This window comes from Dasypus novemcinctus, chromosome 1 (genome assembly GCF_030445035.2).
Source record: "Dasypus novemcinctus isolate mDasNov1 chromosome 1, mDasNov1.1.hap2, whole genome shotgun sequence".
Classification (NCBI taxonomy): domain Eukaryota; kingdom Metazoa; phylum Chordata; class Mammalia; order Cingulata; family Dasypodidae; genus Dasypus; species Dasypus novemcinctus.
Genome location: NC_080673.1, coordinates 138,299,644 through 138,317,372, shown reverse-complemented (window position 1 = coordinate 138,317,372; position 17,729 = coordinate 138,299,644). Strand labels below are relative to the sequence as shown.

At 40.2% G+C, this 17,729-nt stretch overlaps 1 protein-coding gene across 6 annotated transcripts in view; it reads right to left on the bottom strand.

Moving 5' to 3' along the window:
* Positions 1-2,142, bottom strand: part of CENPC (centromere protein C) — a 151,681-nt gene extending 149,539 nt beyond the window's left edge. For 4 of the 6 annotated variants that reach the window (XR_009185932.2, XM_058297684.2, XM_058297674.2 and 1 more), the window contains exon 1: positions 1,881-2,115. Coding sequence is in view for 2 of the 6 variants with exons in the window: in XM_058297684.2 (XP_058153667.1) it covers positions 1,881-1,898 (18 nt within the window). In the remaining 4 variants the exon portion in view is untranslated. Of the gene's footprint in view, positions 1-1,880 lie in introns of all 6 variants that reach the window. The other 2 variants (XR_011649236.1, XM_004466867.5) reach the window with 1 other exon arrangement.
* Positions 2,143-17,729: the final 15,587 nt, after the last annotated feature.

Here is a 17,729-nt window from a genome sequence, read left to right as displayed (position 1 = left end):
CAAGAGATGTCAAATAAATAATATAAAAAACATATGTGATAAAAATGTCTTTCTTTAAGGAATGTGAGAGTGTTTTACAAAGTCTGTTATCCTCAATAAGCACCCAAAGAGTATAAGAAGAGTTTGGTTTGCAGACGGCAAACTAAGGAACAGAGACATCATCCAAGTCCCCAGTTTTACCACAAGTCATTGAAGGAAACTAAACTCGAAAAACACTTAGGTCTCTGTCCAGTACTCCGCATTTTGAAACACTGAAGTTATCAATCTTCCAAGGTCTAATTTAAAGCCAATGCTCTTCTAATTTCACAAAAATTGAAAGTCATCAAATTTGCACACTGAAATCAACACCTGTAACGTAACCTTTGTTCTTTTAAATACAAAACTTTTAAGGCTTTTAAGCTTAACTTAAGGCTTTTAAGCTTAACTTTTAAGGCTAAGATAGTTCATTCATTCAACAATTACTACTGAGCACCTACTATTGAGCCAAGAGTTATTCAGGCACACTAGAAAGTAGACAGTGAACAAGACAAACAAGGTCTCAATTCTAAATTTAAGTTAGAATGTAAAAGCTCAAATTTTCAAAATTAATACACACTCAAAAACTGACAAACTCATTCTTTAGTCAATTTTAAATGAAGTTTCTTTCATTCACTATGCAATCATACTTCCCAAGGGAAACAATAATGTACAACACAGCACGCTTTCTCAACCTCAGTACTTTGACATTTGGGGCCAGATAATTTTTTTTGTTAGAAAGGGCTTGGGCAGGATATTTCTTTGTTGCTGGATCCATTGTAGGATGTTTACTAGCATCCCTGTCCTTTATCCACTAGGTGCCAGTAGCATTTCCCCAGTTGTGGCAACCAAATATTTCTTCAGACATTGTCAAAATGCCCCTGGAAGAGTAAAATTTCTCCCAGTTGAGAACCACTGAAGTACAGGAACGGCCAAGGATATTTTTTAAATGGATTACGATGCAAAGTGAGGTATTAAAACTAAAAGGCTCAAAATAGCTCTAAGGCATTTGAAACAGGCATTTGAAAAATGAACGTAGGCACTTCGTAAGTTTTCTTCCTAGTCTCTTCGCCAAGTGAGAATTGCTTTATTGCTTTACTGATTATATAAATGTATATTATCCTTTCATACATTTCTTTATGCATACTAGCATACACATATAACTTCACATAATATAGATCATCTATGCTAGAGATTTCTTAAAAGAGGAAATAAAGTATAAAATACAAATTTGGAATTACGGGTAATATCGCCATTATATAGTAACCAGCAGCGAATTTTAAAACGTAGAATATTTAATACTCTGTATAAGTCCAGAAACATGGAAACAAGCCGATTTCCCACTAGTTATTTATTGTACTTTTAAACTAATAGCTGCCTCTCCTAAGACTTTATCAACAAGACGGGCCCCATAAATTTTAGCCTCAAAACTGCATACAAGGCTCAAGTTTTGACAAAATATGACGCTAAATTAATTCGGGACAAATTCGTTATATAACAATCTGTTTCTCCAGACCAGCAAGTACGAAGGAAGCAAAAGCATTTTAAGGCGTTTCAGTTCTTATATTATGGACAGAAAGGTACTGGAGGACCAGGAACTAGAGCTAGGCTAAAAAGTAGAAATAACAAGATTCTCTGAAGAGAAAGATGCAGTGAATTAGAGAAGAAACTTTGTGGAAATAATAAAAGTAAATTTACTCAGGCTACCGGCACACGATCACATCCGATTTCAGAAAATCGCGCGGCTTTCGCAACTGATACCCAAAAAAATGGCACAGGCCCCAAGTTTCACAGACCCCCGCCACCCGCGCGGGCGCAGCTGCTGCAGGACTCCCGCTTGCAGGAGGGCCGGGGCCCGCACTTACCAAACCTGCCGCAGCCATGTTCTAGTCGCGCTCCGCCAGCGCCGCAGGGCCAGGGCGGACGCCCAAGCACACCTCGGCTCCAGGAGGCAAGACACCCACCCAGCGCCCACCACCGCCAATCAGGCGGGTAGTTGGGTGCGAGGCAAGAGGATGGAGCTGGGACGCTGAGGCGAGGGGGAGGGGCGAACAGTCCTTGCGCTCTCGCACATTGGTTCGGCCCTCCACCCAACCCCCCACCGACGCCGCGCGCGTTCCGAAGTTTGAAACAGGCTACACATGCGCAAAACGAACCGAGCACCTTAAAAGGAAGTTGTTAATGGACCCGCCCCCTCACTACTCCCAGATCCCGCCCTTTCCACCGACAGCGGTAGTTACACTTTCCTTACCGCTTTGCCTCTCTGACGCGCCACTCCTCCTCCAACCAAGGCTGGGCATAGGCATGAGCTTTGGGTATGAGACACGGTTTTGGAAACTGCATTTGCCTCTTGAACACAACTTTAAGGCATGTTTGGAAGCTTATTACGGCAGCAATTACGGGAGACGTTTTGAAGAGAAAAAATTTCCCTGTTAAGGCTCGTCAGCCACACCCAGCCCTTTTATACATCGAATCTAGAATAATGATGAACAGTGATGATGGCTTGTATTTTTTTTCCAACTATGTGTATGATATGAAGCATTACCAATAAAATGAACTATTTAAGTATATATCATTTATATATGAAGTCCTGAAAAAAGAGTTCTAAACCGGGAGTATAGACCCTGCTCATTCATGAGCTAGTAATGTTGGCTAGGACAAATTGTGGCATCCTTCTGATGTTTCCTTAATGGGAATACTAAATTAGATATTCTGAAGATCTCTTCCACCTGGCCAGTCTATGACTCTATGAAACTAAATTCTATTTTTATGATTTAATTTAAAAATGCAAGGAATATTTAATCAGTAAAGAGATTACTTATTGTATAAGTGCATTTATCAATCATTCAGCTAATCTTTTATAAACTTGTAAGGCTTTAATTAAGAAATACTAACACCTGTTAGGAGCTTTTTTTTTTTTTTTTGGTAGGGAAGAAAGTTTATGAACCTGTACTCTGAAATCATACTGCTTTGTGTTCCACCCTTTACTCCACTAACTCTGCTGTTGTGAACAAGATAGACTACCTGTTCTATTAATATAAAATGGGAGTAATGTTAAGGTTTTCTAGATTTGGAATTAAATAATTTCTGTTAAGATCTAAGTACAATGCCTGGAACATAGTTACAATTCATTAAATAAAACGATATTTTATGAAGAATTTTTACTATGTCTAGTAGTTTTGCCACTCTACATTATATGTAGTTTGATAATGTCACATTTGGAATAATTATACAAACCAATTTACTGAGAGAATAATATATGCCAACTTCTGTTCTAAATACTTCATATGCTTTAATTTATTTAATCCTTAGGACATCTATGAGGGAGGTACTATTTTAATTGTGTTAAAGTTTCAAAATATTTTCTCTAAAAAGGAAGCACTATTAACATCCCATTATTTTATAGAAAAGTGAACTAGGACACAGAGACTTTAAGTAACTTGCCCAAGATCACTCTGCCATTAAATGACAGAGCTTCATATGAATCCAGGTACTCTGACTTCAAAACTGAGCTCTTAATCACTACACTCCTTTATCTCTCAGGTCTGGGGAAGTCACAGACACACATTCATTAGTTATCTCCCATTCCTCACCTTCCCCCCAACTCTTCTTCTATTATGTGCAGATATTTTTGTCTGTTTCCATTCCAAAATCCAGAATAAATGTTAGGTCTTATGAAAAGCCCCGACCATACCTTGAACCTGGAAACCTGGAACAAGGAGACCCATAAAATTACCAGGGCAGGTACTATCAGTGGCAGGGCCCCCTCCCACCAGATTGGATAAATACTACACTCAAACAGCACAGATTTCTTCTCCTCTCTAATGTGAAGTGCAACCTGTGGACCTGCCAACCACAGACCCTGACCATAGCAGTTGACCTCCCAGGAAGACTGGCCACAGTGGGATCTCTTCCTTTGCTCTTTTAGACCCTTTGTGCTGAGTAAGTAACTAAACAGTCATTTGTTGACTGTTTCTGTTGTGCCTGAGCCTGTGTTCCCACAACCCACCATGTAATAACTGGGTCCACACTAAGTGAAAAATTTTAGCAAGCACAACAGAGATATAAAGTCCCACTTATAAAAGAAAATTTACTCTCATCTTTTCACTGGAAACAGTATCTTGCCCAGTTATTAACATCTTGAGAAACTTGTAATGCAGTGGTTTGTGCTTTTGTAGAATACAGGGGACAGAGGGTAATGGGGATGGATTGATCTGTTCTAAATAGAAAATCAAGCAGCACCCCTATGGAAACAAGTTACAGACTCCATAATTCCCAAACAAACATTTCAATTCCAGCTGCCCCTGGAATGTAATAGAGCCCTACCATGGTTTTAGCATCCTAAAATAGGGTTCTAGTTGATGGGAGAGTAATATTTATAAAATCCAGATTTTTCATTATAGGACTTCCCAAATATGTCAAGATTATGCCTTATGAACTATTATGACAAGACTAAATTTTAAAGATTTCTATTACAACTACTGTCCTAGGTAAGGTATGTTTGGGTGTTTATATCTGGGTTTGTGTGTCTGTGTGTGCATGTGTGTGTATGTGTGGGTAAGTATGAGACTTTGGAAGTTTATGTAATTATATATGTCTGTGGGGAAATAAATTGTCCAGAAATTAAGTTTGAAAGAGAAGCAAAAGCTTATAGTTACTTACAATTTGAGATAGATAATTTAAAATTTTTAAATGTTAAAACTATTTCAAAGAATATTTTAGGCCCTTGATTTCCATCAAATAAATATGGTATGGGTATTTATTATCCAAGTCACATCTTTTTAATTAGGAGCTCCATAGAGAAACAGGAGTCATTATCCAAAACACTCACAAGTGAACTGACCACTTAAAAATCAGTCCTTATTCAACAGCTCACTTCTTACCCCAGCTTAATGTATCTGTCCTGGTTCATCATCCAGTTGGATCAACACCTGTCTTAAGTCAGTCTCATACTGATTGTCAAATTCTGTAAAACAAAATGAAAGTAAAATAAAATAAAATAAAATGTAAATTGATTACAAAGTGAAAGTCTGACAAAAGATGAATAGTTTCATAAGGTTGAAAGCGGTACTCAAAAACTTAAAACCAATGTCAAAAATAGATTTAGCCCAGTTAACAATTAAGGAAAAGAGAATTGACCAGGCTGATGATGCTTAAGAGAAGATTGGCAGGGCAAAATGTAAAAAGTGGCCTTTGTGCTCAATATCATTAGCAATCAGGAAAATGCAAATCAAAAATGCAATATGGACAAAGTTCTCACTTAGAAAAAAGTTAAATCCAATTTCAAAAATGGACCAAAAAAAAGAATTTGAAAGGCAAATAAGTACATGAAAACATATTCAAAACTGTTAGCATCAGAGAAATACAAACTAAACTACAATGAAATGCCAATGAACACTTATTAGAATCTAAAGTTAAAAAGAGAAATTTAAATCTAATCATACAAAGTGCCAGTGAGGATGCAAGGCAACTGGAATTCATACATTGCTAGTGGAGATGCAAAATGGTACAGAAACTGCAAAACAGTTTGGAAGTTTGATGCTGGATGGACCCTAGAAAATCATACCCTTACGCCTAATCCATTCCTGTGTGTGTGAACCTCTTGTAGGTGAGACCTTTGGATTAGATCACTTCAGTTAAGGTCTTTTTTATTAGATTACTTCATAAGGCATGACCCAAGGTGGGTCTTAATCCTCTTACTGGAGTCCTTTGTAAACATGATGAATACAGAGAGAGACACAGAAAGGAAGCCCCAGAAGCTGACCAAGAGAAACCTACAGGAGCTCAGAAAGAAACCCAAAGCTGAGAAAGAAAGCCGTAAATGGAACAAACAGAAGCTGAAAGCAACAGAGCCCAGAGGAGAAGGCAGCGACCAGCAGACACTGCCATGTGCCTTCCCAAGTGACAGAGGAGTCTGGATCACTGCAGCCAGCCATCAGGTAGACAGCATTGCCTGATGATACCTTGATTTGAAAATTATTCTCAGCCTCAGAAATGAAAGTTTACAAGCCAATAAATAAACCCCCATTGTAAAAATTAACCGATTTCTGGTAGATTGCTTTAGGCAGCTTTTAGCAAACTAAAACAGGGGGTTTCTTATAATGTGAAGCATATACTTGACATATACCCCAGCAATCCCAAGAGAAATAAAAACATATGTACAGTCTTAAGAAAACTAAATATCCACATGCCAAAAAATGAAGATGAATCACTCCCTTATATCATGTACAAAAGTTAACTAAAAATGGACCAAGACCTAAATGTAGTTGTTTAAGCAACAAAATGTCCAAAAAAAAACATAGGGGGAAATCGTTATGATGTTGGATTTGACAATGATTTCCTAGATATGACAACAAAGCATGAGGAACAAAAGAAAACATAGTTAAACTGGAGTTCATTAAAATTCAACATTTTTGTGCATCAAATAAAGCAAAAGACAGAATGGAAGAAAATACAAAAACGTATATTGAATAAGAACTTAATATCTAGAATATATAAAGAATGGCTACAAGTTAAGAACAAAAAGACATACAACACAATTGCAAAATGGGTAAAGGCATTCAACAGACATTTCTGCAGTGAACATATACAAATGTCCAATAAGCAAATGGAAAATTCACTTCTTGGTATACATCCAAAAGAACAGAAACCTGGAACTCAAACAGATATTTGTACAACAGTGTTCATTGCAGCATTATTCACAATAGCTAAAAAGTAGAAGCAATCCGAGGGTCCATCAACAGATGACTGTATAAACAAAATGTGGTATATATGTATGTATTAGTTTGGTAGGCTACTAAAAGCAGATACCATGAAATGGGCTGACTTAACAATGGGAAATTATCAGCTTACAGTTTGAGGCTGAGAAAAATGTCTAAATCAAGGCAATGCTTTCTTTCTGAAGACTAAATGCTGGCAATCCTTAACTCCTCTACCACATGGCAAGACACATGGTGGTATCTGCTTGTCTCTTCCTTCTCTTTCAGGTTTTTTTGCTTTCATCAGCTTCTTGCTTCTGTGGCGCTCTCTCTCGCTCTCTCTCTCTCTCTCCCCCCCCCCTCCCTCCCTCTCTCTCTCTCCCTCCCTCCCTCTCTCCCTCTCTCCCTCTCTCTCTCTCTCTATATTTATCCTATTTGTAAAAGACTCCAGTAATAGGATTAAGATCCATTCTGAAATAGGTGGGTCATACCTTAACAAAAGTAGCCTTATCATAAGATCCTAATTACCATTGGCCAACACCCACAAGAAATGAATTACTGGGGCACATACAGTTTCAAACCACCACAACATACTATGGGATATTATTGGCTGTATAAAGGAATGAAACTTGTGTACATGCTCCAACATGGATGGCCCTTGAAGACATAATGCTTACTGAAATAAGCCAAATGCAAAAGGACAAATATTGTATGGTTTCCCTTATATGTGATGTCTAGAATAAGCAAATTCATAGGGACAGAAAATAAATGAGAAGTTACCAGGGGTTAGTGGGAGGTGAGATGGGGAGTTATTGCTTAATAGGGACAAAGTTTATGCTTGGGGTGATGAAAAAGTTTTGATAATGGGTGGTGGTGATGGTAGCAAACTTTAAGAATGTAATTAATACCAATGAATTATACACTCTTAAATGATTGAAAAGGGACATTTTGTGTTATATATAGGTTGCCACAATGAAAATATAAAATAAAAGTAAGAATAATTTTAAAATTTAAAAACATATGTACACACAAAGAATTAAATACAAATATTTATAGCAGCTTTATTTATAAAGCCCAAAACTGTAAGCAACCAACATGCCCTTCAACTGGTAAATGAATAAACCAATTGTAATACATCCATACAGTGATGCACTCCTCAGCAGTAAAAATGTACCAACTATCAATACATGCAAAAACATCCATGAATCTCAAAAGCATTTCCTAAATGAAGGAAGTCAGGCATGAAACTCTATATCTGTATGATTTCATGTATGTGACAATGCAAAACTATATAGACAGAAATCAGTCAATAGTTTTCTAAGAATGGGACAGGGGTTAGAAGAGACTAACTATATAAAAGAGCATGAGGAAGTTCTTTGGGGTGGTAGAAATATTCTTTGTTTCTGAGTTTTGGTGGTTGTTACATGACTACATATATTCATCAAAACTCTTAGAATAGGGAAGCGTATGTGGCTCAAGTGATAGGGCTCTCACCTACCATATGGGAGGACCCAGGTTGGATCCCTGGGACCTCCTGGTGAAAAAGAAGGGAAAGCATGCCTGTGCGGCAAGCCAGTGCCTATGTGGTTGGCAAAGTACCCGCACAGCGAGCCGAGTGTCCACGTGACAAACCAAGTGCCTGCGTGAGTGCCCGTGTCATGAGCTGAATGCCCATGTGGTGAGCTGAGTGCTCATGCAAGTGTCCACATGGCGTGCCAAGTGCCCACACAAGTGCCTGCATGGCAAACCAGTGCCCGTGCATCAAGCCAGTGCCCATGTGGTGAACCAAGTACTCACACAATGAGCCAGTGCCCACACAATTGAGTCACACAGCAAGAAGATGATGCAACAAAAGAGAGACAAAGAGGAGAGTAAAGGTGAAGCACAGCAGAGACCAGGAATTGAGGTGGCGCAGCTGACAGGGAACCTCTCTCCACATCAGAGTTCGCCAGGATCAAATCCCAGTGAATCCTAGAGGAGAAAAAATGAGAAGAGAAGACAAAAAATTAGAAATAGATACAGAAGATCATACAGTGAATGGACACAGACAGCAAAAACAGTAGGGTGGGGGGAGGGGGGCATTAATAAATCTTAAAAAAAAAAAAAACTCTTAGAACTGTTCTTAAAAGGAATGTTTGAATGGATTTACCATTTAAGACCTGCCCATCCACCCCAGCAATGTCCAGAGGACATACCTTCCACCAGAACTGTGAGGAATAAATTTGTGAGACTAATATTAATTAATTAATTCTACTGTCAAGAACTAGAATCCTTAAACACTATGGGGATGATCAAATTCTGGGCTGGCAGGAGCCAAGTGGCAGTACTTAATCATCAAAGACAAGGTGAGTGTGGCTTCCACAGTGAAAGGCAAACTCAAAGCAGCATTTAAGAGTCTCAGTCTCATAGACCTATGGTTTTGACTAATAGATCATGGGATACCTAGAAGAAAAATAGACAGGCAGTCTACTAAATTCCTAGTTGATCTGTATAAGATTAGTTCTAGGTCAAGTGAACAAAACTGCAACTTGAATTACAGATAGAAACAGAGAGTCATGGTACTTTAATCAATTTCTAGATTTGATGCAGTTTACAGACCCAGAGTCCCTTGAATGAGGTGAAGGCCAGGGCCCCTTGGGGAAGGATCCTGTTACACTGCCAAAAATTTATCTTGTTAACCTTCCTCCCAGCTTTCACTAAAGAGACCTACAACCTTTTACCAGGGTAACCATAAAATGGGGAAAAGGAAGTTGAGCAGACATTTTGGGGATTATTAGACACTGGCTCAGAAGTGACAATTCCAGGAACCCAAAACATCACTGTGGTCCACCAGTAAGAGTAGGGCTTATGGAGGTCAGGTAATCAATGGAGTTTTTTCTTAGGTCCAACTCACAGTGAGCCCAGAGGGTCCCCACACCCATTCTGTGGTTATTTCCCCAGTTTCAGAATGCATAATTGGAATAGACATACTCAGCAACTGGCAAAATCCCCACATTGGATCCAAGACTTGTAGAATGAGGGTTATTATGGTAGGAAAGGCCAAGAGGAAGCCACTAGAACTGGCCCTACCTAGCAAAATAGTAGATCAAAAGCAATATTGGATTTCTGGAGGGATTGCAGAGATCAGTGCCACCATCAAGGATTTGAAGTATGCAGGGTTGATGATTCCCACACATCCCCATTCAACACTCCTATTTAACCTGGGCAGAAAACAGGTGGATCTTGGAGGATGACAGTGGATTATCATAAATTTAACCAAGTGGTGACTCCAATTGCAGCTGCAGTTCCAGATGTGGTATCTTTGCTGGAGCAAGTTAACACACCACCTAGTACCTCGTATGAAGCTATTGATCTGGCAAATGATTTTTCTCAATTGCCATTAATAAGGACCACCAGAACCAGTTTGCTTTCAGCTGACAAGGCCAACAGTATACCTTCACTGCCCTACCTCAGGGGTCTTTGGCCTTTCAGCCCTGTCTTAACATTGTCTGCATGGACCTTGATTGTCTTTCCCTCCCACAAGACATCATCCTGGTCCAATATATGGATGAAATCATACTGACTGAACCTAAAGAGCAAGAAGTAGCAATTATGCTAAACTTATTGGTAAGGCATTCGCATGAGGGAGCATGGAAGATAAATCAAAAAAAAAAAATACAAACTTCTACCTTGGTGAAATTTCTAGATGTCCAGTGGTATAGGTCATGTCAAGATATCCCTTCTAACCATATGGGAGGTCCGCGGTTCGAACCCCGGGCCTCCTTGACCCGTGTGGAGCTGGCCATGCGCAGTGCTGATGCGCGCAAGGAGTGCCGTGCCACGCAAGGGTGTCCCCCGCGTGGGCCCCCACGCGCAAGGAGTGTGCCCTTGAGGAAAGCCGCCCAGCGTGAAAGAAAGTGCAGCCTGCCCAGGAATGGCGCCGCCCACACTTCCCGTGCCGCTGACGACAACAGAAGCGGACAAAGAAACAAGACGCAGCAAATAGACACCAAGAACAGACAACCAGGGGAGGGGGTGGAATTAAATAAATAAATAAATCTTTAAAAAAAAAAAAAAAAAAAAAAGATATCCCTTCTAAAGTGAGTGATAATTGTTACATCTGGCCCCTTCTACAACCAAAAAAAGAGGCACAGTGCTTAGTTGACCTCCTCAGAATTTGGAGAAAATATATTATTCCTAATTTGGGTGTGCTACTCTGGCCCATTTACTGAGCAAGCAGAAAAGCTGCTAGTTGTGAGTGGGGACTGGTACAAGAGGAAGATCTGTGACAGATCCAGGCTTCTGTGCAAGCTGCCCTGCCACTTGAGCCATATAATCCAGCAGACCCAATGGTGCTGGAAGTGTCAGTGGCAAATAGAGATGCTGTCTAGAGCCTTTGGCAGACCCCTATAAGAGAATCACAATGCAGACCCTTAGGATTTTGGAGCAAAGCCCGCCATCCTTTGCAGATAACTACTATCCCTTTGAGAAATAGCTCTTGACCTGCTACTGGACATTAGTAGAGACTGAATGCTTAACCATGGGCCACCAAGTTGCCAAGAGACCTCATTTTCCTATCATCAACTGGGAATTTTCTGACCCACAAAACCATAATGTTGGGCATGAACAACAGCACTCCATCATAAAGTGGAAGTGGCATATATAAGACAGGGCCTTCAAGTGGGTCCTGAAGACACAAGTAAGTTACATGAGGAAGTGGTCCAAATACCCATGGTCACCACTTCTGCCAGTTTTCTTCTCTTTCCCAGCCCAAGCTTTGGCCTCTTGGGGAGTTCCTTACAGTCAGCTGAATGAGAAAGAGAAAACTTGGGCCTGGTTTTTTGATATATAGGTACCACCAAAAAGTGGACAACTGCAGCACTGCAGCCCCTTTCTGGGATGTCCCTGAAACAGTGGTGAGGGGAAATCTTCCAACTGGGCAGAATTTTGAGCAGCACACCTGGTGTTTCATTTTGCTTAGAAGGATAAGTGACTGGAAGTTCAACTATACATTGATTGATGGGCTGTTGCCAATGGTTTGGATGCATGGTCAGGGACTTGGAAGGAACATGATTGGAAAACTGTTGACAAAGAGGTCTGAGGAAGAAGTATATAGATATACATTTCTGAGGGGGCAAAAAACATGAAAATATTTGTGTCCCACATGAATGTTCATCAGAGGATGACTTCAGCAGAGGAAGATTTTAATAGTCAAGTGAATAAAATGATCTGTAGCACTCAGCCTCTTTCCCAGCCACTCCTGTCATTGTCCAATGGGCTCATGAACAAAGTGAACATGGTGGTAGGGATGGAGGTTAGGCATGGGTTCAGCAACATGGACTTCCCCTCACCAACATCGACCTGACTATAGCCACTGCTGAGTGCCCAATCTGCAGCAGCAGAGACCCACATTTAGCCCCTATTATGGCACCATTCCCCCAACCACTTCCATCATGGAAGTTGCATCGATTTGTTCTAACTGAAATAGACACATACTCTGAATATGGGTTTGCCTTCCCTGTATACAAGGTTCTTCTAAAACTACCATCCATGGACTTACCAAATGTCTTATTCCCATCATGGTATTCCACAGAGTATTAATTTTCTCATTGCATTTTCATATTTCACAGCAAATAGTGTGTGGGAATGGGCACATGCCCATGGATTTCACTGGTCTTACCATGTTCCCCATCATCCTGAAGCAACTGGATCGATAGAATTGTGGAATGGCTTTTTGAAGACTCAATTACAGTGCCAACTAGGTGGTACCTTGCAGGGTTGGGGGGGGGGGAGTGTTCTCCAAGAAGCTGTGTATGCTCTAAATCAGTGTCCACAATATGGTGGTGTTTCTCCCATAGCCAGGATTCACGGGTCTAGGAATCAAGGAGTGAAAATGGAAGTGGGACCACTCACTATTACCCCTAGCAAACTATTAGGAAAATTCTTGCTTCCTGTCCCTTAACCTCTGCTGGTATACAGGTCTTAGTTCCAAAAGGAGGCATGCTTCCACCAGGAATACAACAATGATTTCATTGAACTGGAAGTTAAGACTGTCACCTGGCCTCTTTGGGCTCTTCATGCTTCTGAATCAATAGGCAAAGAAAGGAATTACTGTAGGAACTGGGGTTATTGATCCTGACTAGCAAGGGGAAATAGTACTGCACCTACACAATGGAGGTAAGGAAGAGTTTGCCTGGAATACAGGAGATGCCCAGTGTCTCTCTTAGTACTACTGTATTAGTCAGCGGTCTCTAGTTAAACAGAATTAACAAGAGATATCTGTCGATAATAAGAGATTTTATCAGAGTCTCTTACATGACCATGGGGATGCACAAGTCCAGGTTCTACAGGCAGGCTGCAACCAGGAGCTCCAATGAAAATCCAGTGAAGGTTCTTAATGCGTTCTGGGAGACTTTGGCTGTCCAAAGATGAGGTGGGAAATTCTCACTCAAAGCTAGTATCACTTCCCTTTTAAGGAATTCAACTGATTTGGATAAAGTGTCAGTCATTGCTGATGGCAATCTCCCAGACTGATGTAATTATAATCAGCTATCTATGATTTACCACTGCAGTAAAGTCAATGGTGACTAAAGTCCATAAATGCCCTTTTATTACAGTTAGCCCAGTGCTTGCTTGACCAAACAACTGGGCACAATTACATGGCCGAGTTGACACATTAGCCTAACCATCACAACTACCATGTCCTGTGATTAAAGTCAATGTAAAGCTGTAACAACCCAATCAAGGCAGGACTAACAATGGCTCAAATATTCAGAAATGAAAGTTTGGTCACGCCACCAGGCAAAGAACAATGGCCAGCTGAGTTGTTTGCTGAGTGTAAAGGGAACATGGAATGGGTAGTGGAAGAAGATAGTACTAAATATGAACTTCAAACATGTGGACAGTTACAGAAATGAGGAAAGTAATGATCATGAATATTTCTCTTCCTTGTTTTGTTATGAGTATGTCTGTATATGTACATAAAATGAATATCTTTGTTTTCTTCCCTATCCTTTCTCCTTATCATACAACATAATTTGTATTAGTTTTATGTTGAAGTACTTGAGGGTGTCAAGTTTAACAACGAATACTACCCAATGGTTTTCTCTGTATTCTGGAGGGATTTAATGCATTTCTCATTGTATGTAGGACAGTTGAGCATTGTTAGAGAGAGAGAAAAAATATATATATATATATATATATATACATATATATATACACACATATATATATATATATATATATCTGTTTTTGCTTTTATTTGGAGACTAAGTGTGGTTTAAAGTGATGTGTTTGGCTGCCAAGTTGACAAGGGGTGGACTGTAGTGGTTAGACTAATGTGTCAACTTGGCCAGGAAATGCTGCCCAGTTGTTTGGTCGAGGAAGCATTGGGATAATTATAATATAAGGGCATTTCATGGAATTTAATAATCAGTGACTTGAGTGCATAGATGGTTGGTTATATCTACAATTAGCTGAGGAGATTGCCATCAGCAATGAGTGACATCTCATCCCATCAGTTGAAAGTCTTAAAAGGAGAAGTGATTTCAACAGTCAGAAAGAGAATCCCCATCTCTACTCAGATAGCCAGTGTTTCCTGGGGAATTCAACAAGGACGTTTCATCAGAGCCCCTGGCTTGCAGCCTGCTCTACAGAATTTGGGCTTGTGCATCCACACTGTCATGTGAGACAATTTTATAAAATTTTAAACTATTACAGATATCTCCTATCAGTTCTGTTTCACTAGAGAACACTGACTAATATAGCATGCAAAAATGTAATAATCAATCAAGGCATCAGAATCAGACTCAGATATTGCAGCGATTTTAGAGTTATCAACCAGGAATTTTATATAACTATATATTAATATGATAAGGCCTCTAAAGGAAAAAGTGGACAGTTTGCAAGGACATATGAGTAATATAAGCGGAGTGATGAAAACTGTAAGAAAGAATCAAAAGGAAATGCTAGAAATCAAAAACAGTTTAACAGAAATGAAGAATGTCATTTACTGCCCATCCAGTAGACTGCATATAGTCAAGGAAAGAGTCAGCGAGATTTAAGATATGTCAAGAGAAACTGCACACACTAAAATGAAAAATGAAAAAAGGAACAAATATCCAAGAACTGTGTTATAATTGTAAATGTAAAAGGAATACCAGAAGGAAAAGAAAGAACAGAGCAGAAGAAATATTTGAAGTAGTAATGACTGATAATTTTCCATGACTAATATCAGATGCCAAATCACACACCCAGGAAATTTAGAGAACACCAGGCATGAGAAATATATTAAGAAAAATCTATACCTAGGTATATTATATTCAAACTGAATAAGTTAAAAAAGAAAACAAAACAAAGAAAAATACCTGAAAGAAGACAGGGGGTGAAAAATTAACATTTAAGTATTAAGGAATAAGATTAGTAATTTCAGTGGGCTTCTTTTCAGAAACTATGCAAGCAAGAAGTAAAAGAAGTGAAATATTTAACCACAATGGTGGCATAAGAACTCCAGGGTTTCATTCCCCAACAGAATCTTTGAACACCTAGCAAAAACTGATCATCTTCCCAAAAACTCTGGAAAAGAGTTAAAGGGTCACAATAACTTCTTAAGTGCCAAATCAAGAAAATGCAACTTAAAATTGGTAGGGGAAGAAAACCAGCAAGATGGTGGCAGAGTAAGGTTCTCCTAGAGTCAGCTCCTGCTACAGGGCAGTTAATAAACACCCAGAGCTATCTAGAGCTAGCTGAAGCACATGTTTGGGGGTTCCAGGAGGCCAGAAGAGCATCTGTAACATACTTGAGGGAATGGAAGGAGGAGACTGCCTATCTACAGAGAAGACTCACAAGTAGAATGCTCCACACCAAGGAGGTCAGTGCCCATCCTCCACTGGAGGAACAAGCCACCTCAGGAGCTGTTCCATGGCTGAAATTGAAAGCTCCACTTCCCAAAAACAGGGGAGGAAGTGATGATTGGACACCAGCTTGAGCTACTGATGAGTAAATTCAGTGGGCTAAAGTATAATCAATCCTAAGAACAGCTAAAGTTTGAGCCTGTCCAAGTCAGAAAGAGACTGGTAGCCACAATCTTAACTCCACACCTGGCACAAGGGGAAGAAGGGCGGACTGAAAATCAAAGTGCTGTTGGGGACCAGCTTCTTTCCATCCAAGTCAGATTGTAGCTCTAGCCTAGGCCCCAGTGCTACCTCCAGCAGGGAGGAAGCAGTGGGGACTTGCACCAGCCTCTCTGGGAAAAAACTGGCCACGCCTCAGAGGCTGGTGATTATCCTGCTCTGGCATCACAAACTGCCCCAGGAGCTATTCTGTGACTGGAAAAAGAAGCCCCATTTCCCAAAAACAGGGGAAGAGAAGACAGTTGGCTGCCAATTTCAGCTACTGATTGGTAGACTCAGCTGGCTAAGATATAACCGTGGAAACAGTAGGATGTGAACCTGTCCAAGTCAGAAAGAGGTCGGTGGCCACCATTTTGATTTTGCCCCTAGTTTGAGGGGAAGCTGGTTTGACCGAAAATCACAGTGAGGGTAGGAACTGGTTTCTTTCAGCCAGATCAGCCTGCAGTCCTAGCCTAGGCTTCAGCCCTGCCTCTGGCAGGGAGGAGGCTGGCAGGCACTGCACCAGCTTATCCAGGTAACTGCAGGTAACTTTGACTGGCACAGACTGGAAATTGGAGTCTATCGGGGCAACTGCCATCATCTTGGACCCACACAGCATAGCTTGCTGCCCACACCTGCAGCTCCATCTCCTCCCCAGGCAGGGGAGAAAGTGGTATGAAGCTTCATCAGTCTCTCAGGGCAACTACAGTCTAGGCCTGCATAACTTGGATTACTCCACACAGCTGTGACTCTGTCCCTACCACTGGCAAAGGAGAAAGTTGGAAGAAACTTCATTGGTCCCTGGTGCAAAGAGGGCACCTTGAGCCTCCACAGCTTACAGCACCAATTACATGCTTGGCTCCTACTGCACAACCAGCAAGCAAGAAAGGGCAGGAAGCCCTAAACTAAAGAGAAAAGCTGCACCCAGAATAAATAATCTAGGAATCCAGGTGCCAAGCCACCAAAAAAAAATTACAATCCACACCAAGAAACAGAGAGCTGTGGCCCAGTTAAAGGAACAAGATAAGCCTCCGGATGACATAAAGGAGTTGAGACAACTAATTATAGCTGTTCAAACAAATCTCCTTAATAAATTCAGTGAGTTCGCTAAAGAGATTAAGGATATTAAGAAAACACTAGATAAGGACAAAGAAGAATTTGAAAGCACACATAGAAAAATAGCAGATCTTATGGGAATAAAAGGTGCAATAAATGAAATTTAAGAAACATTGGAATCATATAATAGCTGATTTGAAGATGCAGAAGAAAGGATTGGTGAGCTTGAAGAAATGGCCTCTGAAAGTGAACATACAAAAGAACAGATGAAGAAAAGAATAGAAAAAATTGAACAAGTTCTCAGAGAACTAAATGACAGCAATAGATGTGCAAAAATATGTGTCATGGATGTCCCAGAAGGAGAAGAGAAGAGAAAAGGGGCAGAAGGAATATTGAAGAAATAATGGTAGAAAATTTCCCAACCCTATTGAAGGGCATAGATATCCATGTTCAAGAAGCACACATACTCCCATCTGAAAAAATCTGAATAGACCAACTCTAAGACACATACTCATCAGAATGTCAAATGCAAAAGACAAAGAGAATTCTGAGAACAGCAAGAGAAAAGCAATGCATAACATACAAGGGATACTCAATAAGATTAAGTGCTGATTTCTCACCAGAAACTATGGAGGCAAGAAGAGAGTGGACTGATATATTTAAGATACTACAAAAAAAAAACTTCCAGCCAAGAATCTTATATCCAGCAAGACTGTGTTTCAAAATTGAGGCCAAGATTGGAGTATTTACAGATAAACAGAAATTGAGAGAATTTCTAAGCAAGAGACCAGATTTTCAGGAAATACTAAAGGGTATGCTAGAGCCTGAAGAGAAATACCAGAGTTAGAGGCCTGGAAGAGAGTCTAGAAAT